At 41.0% G+C, this 20,609-nt stretch overlaps 2 protein-coding genes across 3 annotated transcripts in view; both read left to right on the forward strand.

The window, feature by feature from the left end:
* Window positions 1-2,421: 2,421 nt before the first annotated feature.
* Window positions 2,422-19,445, forward strand: bcl3 (B-cell CLL/lymphoma 3). The gene is made up of 9 exons (XM_022764677.1): window positions 2,422-3,266; window positions 4,027-4,144; window positions 11,416-11,524; window positions 16,150-16,351; window positions 17,318-17,406; window positions 17,524-17,601; window positions 17,953-18,120; window positions 18,593-18,692; window positions 18,780-19,445. The coding sequence occupies exons 1-9, from the start codon at window positions 2,744-2,746 to the stop codon at window positions 18,896-18,898; spliced, it is 1,506 nt and encodes a 501-aa protein (XP_022620398.1). The 5' UTR covers window positions 2,422-2,743; the 3' UTR covers window positions 18,899-19,445.
* Window positions 19,446-19,581: 136 nt separating this feature from the next.
* LOC111236049 (probable ATP-dependent RNA helicase ddx6) overlaps window positions 19,582-20,609 on the forward strand; it is an 11,412-nt gene continuing 10,384 nt past the window's right edge. Inside the window, exon 1 of one of the 2 annotated variants that reach the window (XM_022764655.1) lies at window positions 19,582-19,766. The gene's annotated coding sequence lies outside the window, so the exon portion shown is untranslated. The remainder of the gene's footprint in view (window positions 19,767-20,609) is intronic. The other variant, XM_022764657.1, reaches the window with a different exon arrangement.

Raw genomic sequence — 20,609 nt, forward strand, 5'->3', positions numbered from 1 at the left:
CCCATTGGCTGAACAATTTCTTTTAGGGGGATGTTTACAGTCTGTATTGTTGCCAGTCCAGTCTCAGTTCGACTGTCTGGTTTGTTGAGACCACCTCTTGAAATGTGCTTTAAGTCTGCATTGCAGTTTGCCTAACATGTAGTCTTAATGAGCCGCAGTTCAGTCACTATTTCATACTTGTTACATTGTCTGACAACAGAAACAGAGAAACATGAATGAGAAGAGCTTTATTGGAAAGTCAGCTGTATTAAAATACTATATATGTGAGCACAGAGAGTAGGAGGGAAGAAAAAAGATAAAGGGCTGAAACCAGTTGCACAAACCTATGACGCAGTCCAGCTTGTTTGAGAGTCTATTTGCACCTTTGCTCTCTTGGCACAAGGGGGCCCCATTTCATCGTTTTTTTATGTGTATGTGATAACCTCATTATTTCTGCAACTGATGGCTTCTCTCCATTCACCATACAGGAGTACTGAACCCCTAAATATTAAAAGCGTATGGGGTTTTCTGTTTACACACATGTATATACTCTTAGAGAAGATTGTTAAACCTCCGTCTGTGTCTCATTCACTCAGTAGTAAGCTCTGTCAAGTGTGCATTCAGGATGAGACTGGCTGTAAAAGAGGTAGGCCAGTATTTTTCATACACAGTGATACCGTACACCAGAGGAGACCACAATGGTTGAGTGCCCTGACAGCTGCAGAGTATGTTTGTGTAGTGTCAGGGTGTTTTAGGGACTTTAGAAGCCAAGCTTGACTTTCCGTTGCCCACCCCACACTTCAGTGGAAAGAGGAAAGTCCCAAATTGACCCTGGTAATCAGAACCTGGTATGAGGGCGGGGAGGGATAAGATTAAAGACAAGGAGATGAGGTGTGATTTGTGTTTGTGTGTGTGCAAATGCATGCTTGTGTATGCACATTTTTTTGTAGATTGGATAAGCCAACATGGCCGCATGCAGGGTAGCAGTAACATGGCATTAACTGATCAGTCACTCGGGTTGGATCTTCTCTCTGAATTCCTCGTTTGTTCTTCTTATTCCACCTTTGGTTTGGTTTGGTCCAAGTTCAATTTCGAGTCTGCAGTCTGGTGATATGTCATCAATCTGAGAAAACAGATGAATTAATACATCAATGATCTGACTGACACTGTGCATCTGATCTACTGCAACATGCAAAATCTGTGTCCTCCAAACAAAACTAGAATTAAGCGTTAAGCTTACTGGAGCTTCTGTATGTAGTTTATTTACAGTGTTATGATTTAACATATTTGCAGGAATTTGTCACTTTGTGACGCCAACATGCTTTTTACCAGAAAGGTGCCATTTGCAGAAGAGTATCAGCTCACCACAACTGGGACTATCCTGTCTGTTCTATTTTGTAATGTGATCAGAAAAACGTCAACAGTGTTTTAATTTTGGACTGAAGTGTGAAAATTGACAGTATTTCTGCTGACATGAGGCACTAAAACATGTGATCAAAATAACATAAAAGTCCCTTGCATGACACCATTAATAGGGTGCAGATAAATTCACAAAGGAAATGTACCTTTCAGTGTCTATTGGTTTGTGTTCTTCTGTTTTTTTTTTTACATTGATTTCACATCATCACCGTAAAATGTCATAAATATAGTTTTATCCCCAGTATCATAATAAAATCATATAATTGCGCACATTGCATGCTGTTAAAGTCACTCTTTCTTTATTGCAGCTCTAATCTATCAAGTGGGACAGTCTGTTAGGCTTTTGCAACAAAGGAAAGAACTACACTTTACATTAAGGGGCCACTTTGATTTACTGCAGCTATGTTAAACTGAAAGACTTCAGTTGTCATATTGTTACTTGAAACTGAGTCTGAACCTTTAGCCATTGTCCTCATGCTGTATGAAAATGTAAACTGATACTGCTCCTCAAGTGTGGAAATAACAATGTTTACTTTAGTAAAGTGGCACCAAATTTAAGTCTGAAGCCCTTATCCTGTTATAAACATGACTGTACAATTCAAAGCAAAGAAAAAGTGATAATAAAAAAGCCATCTGTCTCATTTCCACAGCTGTGAATTAATGTAGTCGACGTTAATATGTGTCTAAACGTGCATTAAAACCCAGTTGGGGAAGTAGCAAATATCCAGTGACCCACTATTACCTCCATTATTTTAACCTGCTGTCACAGTTTGCACATCTTGCACGCATATACCCAAAGCAACCGAGCCGAGAAAAGCATCGATCCGTCTTTCCTCCGTGAACTTCTTGAGAAATTCAGTAACATGTTTTGAACTTGCATGCAAAACAGACAGATGTCAGAAACGTAGGAAATGCAGAAATTATTATGAAGTCAACGCAGTGTTTTCTCTTTTCCTGCCTTACACAGAACCTAATTGCTTTGTTTCGATATAGGGAAAGCACCGTGTTTCTTTCATTAAAAGCAGATGAGCGCTGCGCAGCTGCACTGTACCTGCAGTTGTTACCATAGGTGCGATAGGATACACATAATCTACATCAAACTTCCACTGGCTCCGATTCGAAGATGATTCTGAATCTATGACTTTGAACGCTTATCTAAAATACACCAGTGATACAAAGGGATGATTTAATCGCTGCCCACTTGATTTCATGGAGCTGGGAATTGCGCACTGTTGGCCACTTTGGATAGACTGATCCCAGCAAACTGTCACTGAGCGTCGAGACGTTGTCGTCACCCACACACACCTGAAACTTCCTCAGATCCTGAGCGCTTCGCCACCAGTTGATGCCGAGGATCATGACTATGAACGGTGACCACCAGTCGGTTGCCACAGCGCCGCTGGATCTGCGCACCACGAACAGAGAGCGTGGGGGCGCCGGGTCGAGGAGTCCGGACTGCGGACTGGAAAGGTCGCGCGAGGGGCGCTCACCTGCACCCCCCGCGTCCACGGGAACCAACAGTTTGGAAATACGCTGCCCCGCCGTCAGAAACGTAGCGGACTCAGGAACCGGTACTGCTCGCAAACGGCCGGCGGACAATTCTTCCCTCAAGCTTCCTTTTAGGAAACGCCGGATTCTTGTCGAGCCGGAGACCCAGACGCAGTCGCCGCCTCCTGCTGAGAGTGGAGACCGACTCTCCCCTGTGGAAGATACGGACTTGACATTTCGGGAGCGTTTGGCCGGTCGTTTGGAAAGACCCGCGGATGAACACCGGGTCGCTGTAGCACCAGTGACTCCCAGGCGTCTTGAAGTGACACAGCAGAGTCAAGACAGATGTCCCATACGCATTTTACACCCGATTCATTGCGGTAAGCATCGCTGGCCAACATTCGTTATTTTAGGCTACATTAGTGGGCTACGATACCTTTTAGTTCTTTGATTAAAAATGTATTAACCCCTGTAATCTTGCTGCATTTCAGAGTCTTGCTGTGATTTGTAGTCTATAGTAATCATATCAAGGAAACACTTACTTTTTTATGGCCAAAATTAGGTTGATTGTAAAACTGTGTGGTTGGCTGTGTGAATCTAGGGTCTCTCTACACACTGTTGAATTGTAAGACAAAGTTAGAGACACAATTTAAGTTCCAAAGACAGAGCATGGCACAACATGCAGAGGCTCACAAAATGATCTTGTGGTGTTACATGAATGCTGCTAATGCTGTTTGGATTCTTAAAACAGTAACAGCACACAACACCCTCTTTCAATATTTTCGGTGTGTGTCACAGATGAAAGAACAGACCTCAGAGGCCCAGTTGATGCAGCAGCTACAGCTGAATCAATGAGAAACTGTCCAGTCAGCTATTCTCTAGCTATTCCTCTATAGTCAAGTCTACTGCACTGACTGAAGTAGCTTGCCCACTCAACTCATAGCTGAATACTAGCCATACACACACATACACACAGAGTTGCACTCTTCTTTAGTACAAGAATACCTTGTTTGTTAGATCAGCCTTTTCATTTTGTGTTTATTGCCGTGATTTTGTTTTATTCTTTTCCCTCTGCACCTCTCACCTTCTATATCTTTCTTTCCCTGTCTCTGCCTCTCTTTCTGTCTCATCCCTGTTCAGGTTACCAAGTATACTATTTGCCCCCAGTCCCAGACCTGAACCACCCTCTGGCCCACCAAACCGATAACCTGCTGGCTGGTATCGCTCTGGCTACACATCAAGATGAAGATGGAGACACGTATGTTGACATTTTAAATATGGCTTAGCTTGGAAGTTTGGGTATCTCTTTCTCGTATGATTTACTCATCCATCCATCCATCCATCCATCCATCCATCCATCCATCCATCCATCCATCCTATCACATTTCCAAGTAACTTATGGATATAGTAAACTCAAAAGACTATTGTGATTCATCCACCTCATGCATTTTCATAATCATCACATTTTTGTCAGATGACTGAGTTGGCAGTCGAAACTTAACAAATTCACAGATCTTACATCTCACCACAGTCATAAATATTCATGAGATTTCCAGCAGACCAGGAGGATTCATTGCCACTGACGGCATCCGATTCATACCTTCATCTGTAGTGGTGACTCGTCAGGCATCAAGTTACACTCATTTTGCAAAAGTCTTATGCAACAAAGGAGGGACAATTTTAAGGTGAAAAATAGATGCATATTGTGATTTTAAAATTGTTTTCATTCTAAAAGCTCATACCTTTACTTAAAAATATTATAGATCATTTATGTACTTTAATGCCCTCTAGGCCAAGAGGTTGTTGAAAAGATGTTTCTACTACTAAAAATAGCATGACACTCAATATCAGCACATGGGCGGCAGATTCAACCATATCATAACATCAGTAAAACATACTATGATATATATGATTTGTAATAATAATATTTTAGCCCAAAGGATTCTGTGCAGTACTTCATCTTAAAGTCTTCACACATAATTTGTGTGTTTGTCTACAGGCTTGACACTTGCACTACTTAAACTACCTTCTCGGGGGGGAAACCGTTACCATTGTCATAAAAAGTGAAACTGAAGTGGTCACATAAATAACAAATACGTGAAGTGATTCACAGGGTTGGACTCAAACAACACTGCTCTTAACAGCCCATGGTGGCGTTGCACAACCTGGTTGTGGTTTATGAGACATCTGTGATATCATCTCAGTTTATGTCATGATCTCTGTGTATCACCTGGTTCTGCGTATTGAACAGGTATAGTCACTGACCCCCATCCCCACCTCCTATCCGACTAAATTCTTTACTGATGTTTCACTTTCTATTGGGGAATCTGGCTCAGAGTAAATCAGGAATAATTCAGCAACTGACAATGGAGACTTTAATTTAATACACTAACCTGGAAGCTATAGCACTTGAGTTTGAGCTATTAAATGAAATAGGCATGGCGTGCATGTGCTAGTGTGTATGTGTGTGTGTGTGTGTGTGTGTGTGTCTTGAACAACCTATAATTTTCAGCTGGCTAGTCTCTAAGTGTGTAGGGTGGGGGGTTGGGAATGAGAATGCTGTTCACTGGAGACGTTCTTGAGATCACATGAATGCAAATATTAAACTTTAACGCATGGTTACTTTACTTTGTCTAAAGGTTTAACGCCCACCCACACACTAACTGAAATGACAAACTGATACAAGAACACACACATACACACACACAGACAATCACACACATAGACTCATGTGACTGAAAACTTAGCATGTCCAAGAATTAGATGGCGCTTTGATGTTGTGGTTTCAAAAGTATCAGCATCATTTTCATCCATTTGAAACAAACTCGTGATGACCAACATTTAGCAGAGCCGTAAGTCCTGTGACATGTCATGGCTGCTTATTGTCTCGTACTGTATTTACTTCAGAGACTAGTAATAGCTGTGACATGTCTGCCATTAACAGACAGTGGCAAGGAAATAGGATGAATGCAATTTTTATACGTGCAAATGTATGAGTATGTATACTTTGTGGCTTCTTTAACACTGCGGCCAACCTGATTTTATTTTCCATGTGTCATCACAATAGATTGACACTTTTCTCTAGAGTGTCTTACAAGAACGTTATCCAAATGTGCAAGACAGACACAGAAACAAAATGAGAAACTGATATGAACATTATCTAATCAACAAAGCTGCAGTGGAGAGACTTTTCACAAAATCTAGATCCTTTGTAATGAAGCTGGGACCTTGGTTAGCTTGGTTAGTACCTACTTATTGCTTTGTGGTTGTTTGAAACTTTGTGTGAATTCTGCAGAAAGAAACTCTTTCAGCCCCCTGTCCTTTTTCACACTATGTACATGAGTGTGTGTGTGCATGCGTGTGTGCATAATGTAAGTGATGGTGAGCATACGCCTCTCTTACGTCAATGAGATCTTCATCCTCTGTTCTCAGCGCCTCTGAGCCCCTTTAGTTTCGGGAAAACCAGTGACTGCTAAGTTTTGAGGTTTTTCTCAGGTGTCTCTCTCTGTCTCTTTTCTTCTCTGTGTTTTTAGATGAATGGGCTCAAAAAACCCAAACATCCGCACCTCACTTCCTCATTTACCGCTTTCTTTCTATCTGCTTCATCTCTCTCTCTCTCTCTCTCTCTCTCTCTCTCTCCTTTTCTGTGTTATGTGTCACACATCTCAGTCGTTTGTATGTGTAATGTGCAGATGTGTTGATTAACTTACAGCTCTTACAAACAAATGCCCAAATGCTTCCAGTCAGTCAGTGGATTTACATGCACATTAATGGGGTTATACGCAGAGTTTTAAAAAACTTATTATTGAAACTGTCATTTGTGGTCATTATCTTGCTTGCAGACTTAGATAATGTCAAAATACTCTGACATGTTGATCCAATACTTTTGATTTATTTTTGGGCTGACCCAGATGTAAACATTTGTTTCTGCAAAGAAACACGGACACAAAAACAACACTAAATTTATACGGCCATACTAGCAACTCAATGAGGCTCTGCTTATAGCTCAGCGGTGCTTTGAACTAAATGCTACTGTCACTGTAGCAACATGCTAACTATTATGCTAACATGTTGATTTTTTAACAGATTTACCATGTCCACCATTTTAATTCAGCATGTAGCATGCTAATATTTGCTATTTGCACTAGACATAAAGTACAGTTGAGGCTGATGGAAATGTCAATAGAATTATGAAAAGTCAGAAAAGTTATTACAGTTCATCCTCAGGGGGACGAGGGAGTGTACCAAACTTCACAGCAATGCATTCAATGATTGAAGAGACATTTCACTCAAAACCACAAGCGTTACCTGTGCTAGAGGAAAAAAAATCAGAAGATTACCAAAATCATGAGGATTCATTATCTGAATTATATTATTATTATTATTATTATTATTAATTATATGAATGTCTTCACAGAAGTTCCCGCCAATCTATCCAGTAGATGTTAAGATATTTCATGGGTTAAGTGAAAATTTAACCTACTGGTGTTGCTAGATGAAAAGCCAATTGATCACCAAGTTCATGAGGATTCATCTGTGCCAAATAATTTCATGGCATTGCATCCAACTGTAGTAATATTTCAGTCTGGACCAAATTTATTGACTGACCAACACTGCTGTCCAAAGCGCCACACCAGTAGCATTACTAAAAACACACTAACTGTAACTGCAAATGACTGAGCTTGTGCTAAGCTGTTATAATCAAAGATGTTTTGTAGTGCTAATATGTTCTGCAGGCTATCACACATTCTTTTGGACAATAAATTAATTGTCAGTAATCAAGGTATTTCCATTCACTGTATAAAAATGGAAAAGTACTGAGACAGATGGGCAGTCACTTAAAACCTTTTCACACTGTAGCAAGGACATAGTACAAGACAGTGTTTGCTGTTGGTGTGAATAAGTCACTATAAGTTATACGACCTGGGCCCACAGTCCTCCATGCAGTCCACTCGATTGTGGTAGATTGTGGTAGAGAGTGAACACTGATTAAAACTATCTATGAGATTGAAAGCTATATTTTGCAAGGCCAAGTCTCCTGAGGACGTTTGCGGTGTTGCATTTACACAGATTAATGTTCAACGTCCTTTATCGTCCATGGAGTTTCGCTGAGCATTACTCTCAACTACACTACAAATACCTGCTTTCATATAAGAGTTTCAAAGGGGCTTCACACACTTATTCATCAACTCTCTAACTGAGTCAAGGTTAAAACTGAGTGTATTACTGTAAAATGCACTATAATGGATTTTGACAATTGGAGATTTTACCCTTATAATGAAAACATCATTCTTAATGACAAGCTTAGCAGACAACCTATGCAATGCATACGTCTGTCATTTCTGGTTAACTGGACTGTGGTGCATCACCTCTTTTGTTTACTATGCGCACACACACACACACACACACACACACACACACACACACACACACACACACACACACACACACACACACACACACACACACACACTCTGACACATCATCCCATTGCTCAGCTGGTCCACAGACCACAGGATATGTTAGGCTGCAGTCTGATCATTCAGTTTGGCTGTGCCCTCACCCTCCATACCAAACAGGATACCGCACGTATGCTGCCTTTTTTCGCTGCCTTCTCTCTTTTCTCTTGAAGTCTTCTTTTTTCTCCCTCTATCTCACACAAAAAAACACAGTTACACTGAGAGTGACTGTGAGCTTGGGACTCCTGTCTGCGTCAGTGCCGCTGTGCCTGGGGTTATCTGGGGCTGTGGTCTGCCCCACTTCCAGGAACTAGAAACAGTACAGTTTCATCTTAAGAGAAAAAGAGAGAGATGGATGTAGATAGTAGAGAGCACAAGAGAGATAGAACTACAGGACTATATGAAGGCAACCATTGATTGCAATTCCTTCAATGTTTAGAGAGTTTATGAGCTCTGCTGTTATTCATAATGTCAAACTGTAGCTGGCATGAGACTTTCTGTTCATCAGAGCACGAGTGTCACTTTTCACAGCCCTCTCTTCAGGGCTCACGATATCAAAACCCAGGTCAAGTCATACCTGAACAGCCGCTGACTATATTGGACTGTAGATATACAGTACAAGGATTGGATTAAAGCAAAAAAGACAGGTTGCTGATAGCATGTACAGCAAATATGACTAGAGATCTTTTCTGATACAGATTTTTTTTCACTATGTCGAGCTCAATTACAGGAACAGGGACCAGCTGAGGAATGAACCGTTTCGCGGACACTCGTTAAAACATACAAAGTTCTGCTTTTTGTTCTGACGTCAGGAACAAATCATCTGATTGTTTATTACAGTTGCATTTCCAACCTGCTCTTGCACTTACAACTTTTAGGTCTTTGCTCACACTGTGGAATTGTTCTCCATGCTTGCTCATGCATGTGTAGGAATTATGCATGTATATACACATGCACACGGTAAATCCACAATTTGCATTTCTTTTTTGGCGTTTTTCTTTAAAACTGTTTAATTATATACACAGACATAATAGAGCATGGCTGTTTTTTTCCTGCAACCACCAAGTGTGTGTTGGCACATGCTTATCCTCCAGATTAATAAACCACAGGTATTGTTCTGTTCATACACGCCTTCTCTGAGTTGTCAAAGAATTTGAACGTTTCCACAAGGAATACAAAGACTATATAAACTGCTTTTATGTGGTTGGAAGAGATCGTTAGAGTAATATGATACTGCAATGAGGTGTGCAGATAGATAGATAGATAGATAGATAGATAGATAGATAGATAGATAGATAGATACAAAAATAACTTTTCATAGCAGTTTTGATTAAATGTGCAGGGTAGTGTAGTTGTGTGCAGATGAATACCATAGCATTATACATCAGGTGTTTTCTGTGTTGTTTCCTCAGAGGTCTTCAATCTGTATTTTGTAGGCAGGAAACTACTATCATTAATGAATCCATGTCAGTGGGACACATGGCTGAGAGGAGGTGCTGCAAGTGCTTTTGTCACTGAACTTATTTTCTGTCCTCAAGCTCTTTGCAAGGGTACTTTTAACTTGATCTCAGGAAGCGTCCCTGTTTCCTGTTGCACAATTGTATTGTAAATCTGATTATAATTTATCCATTGGATGAAGCTGATTCAGTGAACCTACAGAAAGTCCCTGTCAACAATGATACAGCTTAATGGCTAGATTTCACAGCAAGCAGGTTGTTATTGAGGAGAAAGAGTGCTGCCATTGTTGCTGACAACAGGAAGTGACATAAAACCAGTCTGGCTGTTACTGGAAGCTGCTTCTCACAGCATGAAAAAAAAAAAGAAGAATGTGAAAACTGTTATACTGTTTTCTGCAGCATGTCAACCCCCCCCCCCCCCCCCCCCCCCCAGTTTCCTGCTCTTCCCTGTCCTAAACTTTGGCCTGTGCATGTTTCTTTCACTTCACGTACAGACCACAGATAGTGGTTTCCCCTTTAGTCTTGATAAGGGTGTGATAAGAATACTGTGAGTCATGCCTGACATCTGTGGAGCTCCTCGATGCAACTGCCAGTGGGAAATTTAGATCAAGTGATCAAGTGGAATTCGCTGCTCTGATCACAAATCAAACCGAAATCCTTTACAGGTTAATTACAGCCATGACGTGAATGTTTTTCATTCCAAATTCCAAATTAGTGAAATCAACTTGGCTACATTCATTTGAAGCAATAGTTCGATCGCTGATTAGCTTAGCTTAGCACGAACACTGAAAACAAAGGGACAACTAGACTAACACAATCCACCTACCAGCAGCTCAAAAGTTCGATATGATAATGATATTGTTGTCTTGTTTGTTTAATCTGTATAAAAAACATGAAAGCTAAAAGCTTAAAAAAAAGTTGTAGTCACTATAAGGTTGCCAGGCAACCAGGTGAGACTTTAAGAGGTTCCTGCTCCTGGCCCAGAAATAGTCCGGCACATAACCTCTGATAAACCACAGCCTGTCGTTCGTCAACGAGATTCAGCGTGAACTTATAGGTGCTGGAAGCTTGCTTTTATTACCTTCAGACTGAGACAGGCTAGCTATTTCCAGTCTTTATGCTGAGCTAAGTTAACTGGCTGGTAGTAATACCCTTATATTTAATGGAAACATACTATTGTATTGTACAATTGTATCTTCTCAACCGTTGGTAAGAGAATGAGTAAGCACATTTCACCAAAATGTCAGACTGTTGAAATTCTGACCAACTTTGTTGGTACCATGCAGGAAGGTGCTTTGCAGCACACTGGGTTTAACAATTCACATATGTAACTGTTGAAGAAAAACTCAAACCACCATCAGTCATCATGCCAATGTATGTGTAGACTACTGCACTGCAATGTGTTACACACATAAAGTGTAACACACAAAGGTCTTATTAGTAGCCACCTTATATGTTTTTAATGGGATATAGTATCAGTGGGTCACAATGTCAAGGAAACCTACGACCCATTTAAATTCTCGTTGAAATTGAGTTGTCTATTGCAGCATTTCTATTCCAATTGTTTGTATAAAGTTCTTTATGTGCTGGGTTTTTTTTCGTATTCATTACAGAGCTCTCCATATAGCTGTGGTGCAGGGGCAGTTGGCCACTGTCTGCACACTGATCCATCTCCTGGTGTGGGCTCACAGAGGCGTTGATATCTACAACAACCTTCGTCAGGTAAAACAAATACACTTTAAATACACACATGACATTTCTTTCCATTAAAGCATGCATGCACACACAGTTGCTATCATAATGTTTACAAATGCAGAATTCTAATCAATAGTTTGACATTTGAGGCAAGATTTTGTCTTCCTTTCAATGTTGGAAGCCATACAATCCACAGGAAGTTTCAGTTCTATTTAATGACACATTATAACATGATGAAAGATAGATACAGAATAGAAAAGTGATAGGGGACTTCTGCCCTGACCACCACAGCATGTAAAACACATTCCCCTGCCTCACCCTTCTGATAACAGTAACATGGAAAAGAATGAAAGAGGAAGTGCCTTGGTTTCCTCCTTGCCTTGCACCGTGTTATCACATACTCTTACAGTCATGGTGGCTTATGGTTATGCAAATGGAATTCACCCTTCCTGGTTTCTCCACCTGTACTTGCCATAATTCAAAGCCATGCACATGCTGGGAAGGACTACATGTGATTTCCAGTGTTCTCGTTTATTGTGTGCAATAGTTTTCTAGTACTAGGTTTCCCTGAAGGAAGGGATTTTTCAGTGTTTGCATGTAGGATTTACCATGTTGTGAAACTCAGAGGAGAGAGTCAAGCACACTGTGAGTCCTTTGAACTCTCATGAACCCTGGATTCATAACTCATGTCTTGGCCTTAACTGAAAACATATGAACAGACTGGAAAATTACATGACATAACTAGTATTCCATCTTATAATCTGCATTTTTTCTTGGGTATAGTCTGATTAACATTCTAGGGCAATGTTGGCTATTTACGCTAATGTTAATTGGCAAATTTTTCTTTCTTATGAAAAAATTGACTGTGCCCTTAAACTTCCTACATAGTAACCTCAACCCAAGGGACTAGCTGCAGTGTACTTTACTGTAATGTGTACAAGGAATTATCTTTAGTGTTTCTCAATCCTGGACTGTCACAAACACTGGCCTTAAGCCAACACTTCCACTCTTTCCACTTTCTCTCCCCCTCTGTTGTTGTTGTCTCCACCTCCTCCACTGCAGTCTGCCAGCTTTCTCTCTTTCATCCTTCAAACAGAGAAACCACCTGAGCTGTGCAGAACTTTAGTTCTCAAGGCTGGGGTTTCACACAACACAGGACACCACGGGCCCACTTACCAGAAATAACGCTGGTGTTATTATCGGTTGTTGTCTTTCCTCATTGCAGGCTTGACAGTATAGGTTTTGTGATATCCTGTGTCTGCTGTGTGTATGAAAATGCAACATGCTCACACACACACACACACACACACACACACACACACACACACACACACACACACACACACACACACACACACACACACTTTTCTCACACTCAGATATATATATGCAGTTATAACCAAAAAGGGAGATTTTCAGGCACATGTCCTACCACAGTCATTTGCCTACCAGATTGTGTGGTTTTGACTGAATACCATAAAGAATACACTTATTAAAATGAGGCCAGGGAACTTTTTATTTTTCATAGCATAAAGTTTACTAGACAGACTTGAACACATTTTCTGGCACTGACCAACTTCCCAAACACAATGTGAAATTAAAACACAGCTTTTTCCAATATTGATGACAAATCCTGAGTTTCTGTGGTTTGCATATGGAACTTTTTGACAGAGTGTTACTATCAGTACCGTAACTGAACAACAGTGCAGTGCTTGATTTGTACACTGTACTACTACATTTGTTCACTGTGCTACTATGATGATAGAGACAGCTGTTTGATACTCCCACACTGGTCATGCTATCAGTACAGCTACACAAACACACATCTATAGTAGTCTACTTTTTGATGCTCTCGCCACAGCTGATGGTGTAGTGCGTGGCTGTGACACTAGTGGGGTTTGGGGACTGAATCCCCTGGGGCCACCCACACGAAAACCATGTGCTGATGGTCATGTGCTTTTGATTAAAGACTGCTACAATACAGTATGAGGATGACAACAACTCAATAATTGCTTCTTTAGAGGCAGTTCTGTAAATGGCTAAGTTCACTGTACTGTTGAAACCTTTTTATTCAGATGCACATAAATTCATATTAAATTTTATCTGTTGGTTATGTGCATGCTAGCATGCCATTTAATTTTGTGTTTGTGTGTGTGTGTGCGCACGCGGGTGTGCTTACATGAGCGTGTGACATCTGTGTGTGTTTGTGTGCGCTTTAGTATCCTTGTTCCGAGAAGTCACATGACCAACCCCCTCCCCCCTGTGCTGTTTCTCAACCTGCACTGAGGTTCAGAGGGTAGTTTATTGGGACTTTCCCTTCTCTCTCTCTCTCTCTCTCTCTCTCTCTCTCTGTCTCTCTCTCTCTCGTGCTGTCTCTTTATCTGTCTTGCTCGCTCACTGCTGTTTTCTTTTTTTCATATTTGTCACTGCATACATCTTAAAAGAATTTAGGGTTTCTAACCATAACTGATCAACTGACTGATGCTATCGGTGTAACTGTCAACATCACTGACGTAAGAGCGTGTGATGTTTATTTGTGCAACAGGACTTTCTTTACCCCCCCAGTCTTCACTGCAGAAGAAAAGTCTCTGTCTCTTATCGTTGCCTTCAACCTTTCTTTGTGTTTGCCACTGCCTCCAGCCCGGAGCTGTTCATGCCCAGAAACCTCCTCTTTTCTCCCCTCATCTTTTCACCTCATTCATGTTGATCCACTCATTTTGCAGGAATGCGAGTGTGTGAGGACAGACACAAGGGAAAGAGAAGGGATTTTCCCTTGTTATCCTGCCTTCCCCCTGTAGTCCCCTCTGCTGCTTCCGTTTCTTCCTCATTCCTCCGTCTCTCCACCCTGCCACCCGCTTCGCTCTCTTCCCACCCTTCCTCTTATCTTTGCTGGATTTTTGTTTTAGTCATTTTTGAAGTCCTTTACAGGAAGCCACAGCTAGACTCTGCCAACTCTGAGAGGTCAATTGTGAAAGCCTTATAAGGCCTGAGTGTGGAAGGTAATTTCTTAAGCTCTGGAAATGATTCAGGAGGATACCATACGAGTTTCATTAGTGCTGTGTGGGGACCAAATAGTATTATGGCTACTTTTTTTAATTAATATTAAATGTATGTATATTTTAAAGGGGAGTACTATTGTGTGTGTGGGTTTTTTTTTTCTAATGCCGTAAGCATGCATGTGACTCACAGGATTCAGGGAAACAGGAGCTAAAGGGAGGAACACTGGCATTGACACACTGAAGGAATTCCACAGAGATGCTCTCCCACAGCTGGACAACTTTTTTTTATAGTCTTTACTGGAACAAACCCGCAGTTTGTGTGCGCACACAGACACACACACACACACACATAATAGTAGTACAGCAAAAGTGAAACTTGGAACAGCTAACTGTTCCTGATTGCTGCTTATATTGTGTAACTTGAATAGCAGCTAAAAATTCCAGGTTAAAAGACTTCCCTTTATGACTAAACATTACTTAAGTTGTCAGTGCTGTCCCTGGCCAGATTTGACATAATTATCAACAGGACGATACATGCTGACCTCACCCAAAGGAACATCCTAGATTGCTCAAGTGGTTTAATTCAGCACTTCATCATTGATCCAGGCAAACAGCCGGTGAACTGTGTGTTTTTGCTGTCATTGCAGACTGTTTGTCTCTCAGACCAGGTTCTTCCTCATCTTTGATTCCTCAGATATAGATTTCATTGCTGGCTGCTCTGACTTGTGTGTTTGTGCATGGGTTAGGTGTGTTTGTATATATGTGTGAACGGGCAAGTAACGTGCAGGTCACACGTGCACAATATAACCAGGTAATGGTTCCCTGTTTATTTATTTTAGGCGTCGGCTGTCCTTACGGGCGTTTCATTGTGTCTCTGACCTTTAACCTGTATAACAGGTTTGTGATGATAGGAGGCCTTTACTAGAAATAGTAACACTCTTCCTCATTTACAATAATGTGTTCATTTCAAGATTATCTACATGTACAGCTTCGCTTTTCATGGTTGGTATTCGAAACTTCCACCACTGAAATGTGATATGTGTTAATTAGTGAGCTTTAAAGGTGCTGATAGGTGGATTTTGTCACCTTTGGACGGAACCAGGCTAGCTGTGTCCTTCTAGTTTTCAGTCTTTCTGCTAAGCTAAGCTAACTGTTTCCTGGCTATAGCTTCATACTCACCATATAGACATTAGTGGTGTCAACCTTTTCATTTAATTCTCCACCAGAAAGCAAGTAAATGCATTTCCCAAAGTGTCAAACTATTCCTTTGATGTTTTGGAGATTGTTCACAAAAATCCTTGGGGTAGTTGCCCAAATTGCTACATTTGGTTACAATGAAGATTTCCACTATGAGCAGCACTATTAGTCAGAACAGTGACATTAAGACTTGTTTTGAAATGAAGTCATCTATACAGGGAGAAAATCTTTTTATATCAGATTTTAAGAGATGGGAATGATTCCTTTAAGGATAGTAGAGAGTGGGAACATTATTTAGCATTTGTGGGGGATTCATGCTCTTTGAATACCATCTAGTGTGCTGCAGTGTGAAAAAATGAAAACGGTTTTAAGAGGCTGTATATTGCCTTTTGTGGTTATGGACCTGAATACACTGATTTGTCTAAACTGTCCCCCTCTCCTCCCTCCCTCCTCAAGACTCCCCTTCACCTGGCAGTGATAACCCAGCAGGCAGACATGGTGGATGTTTTGTTGAGTGCGGGAGCTGACCCTGCTGCCTTGGACCGTAACGGCCAAACAGCACTGCACCTCTGCTGTGAATACAACCAGCGTGAATGTATATCTGTCGTGCTCTCTCAATCCTCATCCTCCACATGCTTGGAGAGCAGAAACTATGAAGGTAAGTTGTGGTTTACTGAAGAAGCACCTTGGTATTTCTTGTATTGAATATGTTCTTAACCAACAAAGATCCAGAATGGCTCTGAGCTCTTAAGTTATTTCATCTGATAAAGCCTTGTGATTGCCTGTAACCATTTCCCCTTTAGTGATTTTCCGGTGACTAATTTAATGAGTAAATGCAAAGCCTTTATCAAATTAAGAGTATTTAATAAATTTAGATAAAAGGTACAGAAGAAATATGTAGAAAATAAATAGAAATATGTTTTGGACACGGATCATCAGTTAATAAAATAAATGAAGAAACATCAAAATAATAAGCAGAGTGCTATGACAAAAGTATTAGCTGTAACACTGACATTCCTCCTTTCTGGTAATTTAATAGAAACCACATAGACTCACTAGTGTTAGTGCATAAGATTTTGCTGAGAGAAATAAGAAAAATGTGCACCCTTGTTCAGGTAGGGGTTGGTTCTTTTGGGTGTGTGGGTGGGAAGAGAAGAGGACATTTCCTTCCTTTGTGGTCTGGTGTCAGTGTAGTGTCACACTGCCAAGTCGCCACAACATGTCTGTCGTGTCACAGCACAGAACACTGTTTTGGTGTGAAAGTAACAAGTCTGGGTGATGGAAAAAGTCCCCAAAATACACACTGGCTCATATTTTTCCAATGTGTATCTTCTTAGTGGAGCTGAGTTTGTATGTAGGGATCAAATCTAAGTGAATCCAGTGAATGACAAAGTTGACCTTCTATCATTTTAATGGCAACAAACAAGAGGTTTCATGTCCAGGCAAGACTTTTTTTTCAGGATATGTTGTCAAGATTTTAAGTCCAGCAGTTTTGACTATTGTAGGCCTAATGGCATTTTCTCATGTCTCTCCAAAACTACTCTTGCTCTGTATTCTGCATATTTCCTGAACATCTACATTTGCTCCATGTAAAACTCAGGTCCTGCTTTATCCATTTTCGCAGGTTTGAGCCCTCTCCATCTGGCTGTGCTGCTGGGCCATAAGGATTTAGCCAGAATGCTGCTGGATGCAGGAGCTGACATCAATGCAATGGTTTGTCCCTATGCCGCACTTAGTCAGCACTGACTAAGTTTCACAACATCGCAAATTTGACCTATACCATTTCTGCGTCCACTGACTTTTCCCATGGTACTTCTTTTTTCTAATCAGGACATCAAAAGTGGCCAGAGTCCTCTCATGCATGCGGTGGAGAGCAATAACGCAGACATGGTCCACTTCCTCATTGAGGTAATGAGCGTGTGTGGGGAGAGAAAGGGTTGTGACTCAGCTCTATTTGGTCAGACTTGTTTTCTCTTTCCTATTCATCAGCTGTATGCACAGTTTCCCATCCTTTCTAGCTTAAAGATAAGACCTTCAAAGAATTGGAGCAAAAATATTTATAGTTTAGCTTTATTGTCAGAGCTTAGAGATGTGTTGAACATGGACAGAATGATCTTTTGTCCTTCTTTTATCTCTCCTATTTGATGTTACTCACCCTCTCCATGGCATTATCTTTTGTTTCACTTTCTGTGCTTAACTGTATCTACTCTGGCTTTCTATATGATTCACATCTATACAACTTCTGTTTTTCTGTCGCAGAATGGCTGTGATGTCAACAGCCAGTCATACAGTGGGAATACAGCCCTACACAGTGCTTGTGGCCGAGGTCAGGTGGACACAGTGCGGCTGCTGCTGAAAAGCGGGGCTGACAGCAGCCTCAAGAACTACCACAACGACACCCCTGTGATGGTGGCCAAGAACAAGAAAGTGAGTGAGGAGATGACAGGCCTCGAGATTCCATTATTACTGTATTGTTTGTATTAGCCTTTTTATGGTTATGAAATGCTGCTTCAAGACAATTCAGATAGTGTCAAGAAAGCAGCTAATCTGAATGACGTTACCAAATTGACTGAGACTGAATGACTTCTATGTGAATGTCCAAACTTTCAATCACTCACTGAAACTTTATGATGGAAAAACCCGCTCATCTGCTACTTTAGTTATGTCAACAACAAATGCAAACAGTTGCAAAATCTACTTGACTCAGCTCTGGTTAGGATGGTAGGAAGAAATGGCCAAAAATGGAAAGTAAATGTGTGTATCCTTCCCTCTAGGGGCCAGACCTGAACGGTGCAGTGTTTTCTCTGCCAGTGTTATACTGGTGTTTAACTCAAGATTACTGTGATTCTTACCTGAGGTCATACACACAAAGTTGTAACAGACTGCAAATATTTTCCAGATAGCAGATGTGTTACGAGGGAGAGGCTCCAAGCACATAAGAGTTCAGGATCAACACATTGTGTCAGTCTCACCACACGGAAGCAACTTAACGGAAAATGGTGAGGACATGCACACAATTGCACACACACGGACTCTCAGTGAATAAAATCACAGTATTACATTTATACTCTCTGCCTGTCCTTTAGGGTCCCCATCTCCCAGCCAGAGTCGTGGATGTTCACCTTCGACTACACCACACACCCCTCATCACGGCACCTCCCATTCTCCAAAGACTCTATCTATGCCTGTATTTCCATCATACTAGCTCTAAATAATTGCCCAGTGCAACTTGCAACTACCTCTACACAGCCAACCAACAAAGAGACAATCAAACTTCAGTGCCCAAAATGACACCCAGAAGAAAGTCTCACCAGTGGGGGGACAGAACAGCTAATAGACTGAACCTGAAATTAGACTTCCCTACAAACTGACCCTCTTCTCGTGGGCTTCATGACAAAAGACCATCACAGTTGGCATCCTTGGGCTTTGATACATGGATAAAGTGCCTGCTTATCCACATTCTGCACTGGGCACTCCCCTTGTGACTGGGAGCAAACTGGTCACCCACAAGCTGCTGCAGTGATCAGCTCCACTTTTTGACATTTTGAGTCTTTTAAAATTGTATCCAGTCTGCTTATTTTAAGGCTTAACAGTGTTAACTTGACATGCTCAATTATGCACATTCAAATCCCACCTTTATGCTATTTTAATTATCTAGAACCACTTTACCTTTTAAATCTGTTTGTGTGCATTTGTGCCTGTACGCGTGTTTGTTGTTTTCTCTGACAAAAGTTGTTGAAATTTTTATATAAAATGTGTCCAACAGATTCAGTTTTGTCTTATATTTTTTTTGTCATCTCTTATCCCACAGTGACGTTTGTGAATTTGAAAGCAGAGCTGTGATTGGTCAGTCAGAGTTTCCTTTGGAGCAAACAACCAGCCAAAAAAACGAGCGCGGCCATGTTGAATTGTGAATACTCTGAAAGAAAAGAGAAGACAAAAGAGTGGATTTCACGAAACAACGAGTATTTACCAAACTTGATTAAACTGGTGATATAACGCAAAGCAACGACAGAACGGGGAAGACTTTGGGTGGATATAGCAAAGTGAAGGTAGCATCGCTCTCCGACTGGGTAAACAGTAATTTCTCAAGCGTATCGATTAACAGTATCGTTAATGGCTAAGCTAACATTATCTTGCCAACTTAGTTTGGTCGGGTTGAATAAAAGTTTCGAAGTAACAGGTGCGAACTGAGAAGACGGTGTTGATTTGCACGCATTGCTTCTATGTCAACACTTTTAAAGGGAGCCACACGCTTCAACAGGAACACGATCTTACATTAGCTTGTTAGCTGGATTGTTAAAGCCACGTTGCTACGCTTAAAGTTTTAACGATGCTAGTTAACTTCTTACAAGCTAACTAATCAACTGTGACAGCGATATGTTTGTGGAAGAAGCGACTCACGGGACAATACCCCGATGGTTCGCCCTTTATTTTGTTCGAAACTGTTAAAAAAAAAAATCAGGGGCAAACTAATTTTTAAACATAACTGTCTGTTCAGTGCGAGTTTTATGCTCGCAACTGTTGTAACGTTAGCTTGGGTTAGGCATCAGTTAGCTTCGTACCCTTGGCATCACAACAAAGCCGCACTGGCAAAGTTGGTGTTAATAATCATTTCGTAACCGAAATTAAGCTGTCGAACACAGCATTTTCACCTATAATGTTTAGTATAAATTCTTAAGCTTTTTGGAGTCAATTTTTAAAAACTAGTACTGTGGTCTAGCTTTGTTGCTTACATTTGGTGGTTTTTGCCAAACGTGGCATTGTTTGTGTTCTGACTTGTCGAAGATGCACATTGCTAATTCACACACATGCTGAAATGTATGTCGGTGATTTTTCAGTGCTGTTGTATAACTTTAGTTTAGATTGCTCACCTGGTTCAGCGAAGCGGTGTGTCGTTGTTTTTAAGTGTTAAC

This window comes from Seriola dumerili, unplaced genomic scaffold, assembly GCF_002260705.1.
Source record: "Seriola dumerili isolate Sdu_G_001 unplaced genomic scaffold, Sdu_1.0 BDQW01000551.1, whole genome shotgun sequence".
In the NCBI taxonomy this organism is placed as follows: domain Eukaryota; kingdom Metazoa; phylum Chordata; class Actinopteri; order Carangiformes; family Carangidae; genus Seriola; species Seriola dumerili.

Coding starts and splice junctions, on each gene's coding strand:
- bcl3 (XM_022764677.1), top strand. CDS start 2,744: ATGCCGAGGATCATGACTATGAACGGTGACCACCAGTCGGTTGCCACA. Junction 11,525..16,149: donor TCTACAACAACCTTCGTCAG/GTAAAACAAATA, acceptor TCCCTCCTCAAG/ACTCCCCTTCACCTGGCAGT. Junction 18,693..18,779: donor AAGCAACTTAACGGAAAATG/GTGAGGACATGC, acceptor CCTGTCCTTTAG/GGTCCCCATCTCCCAGCCAG.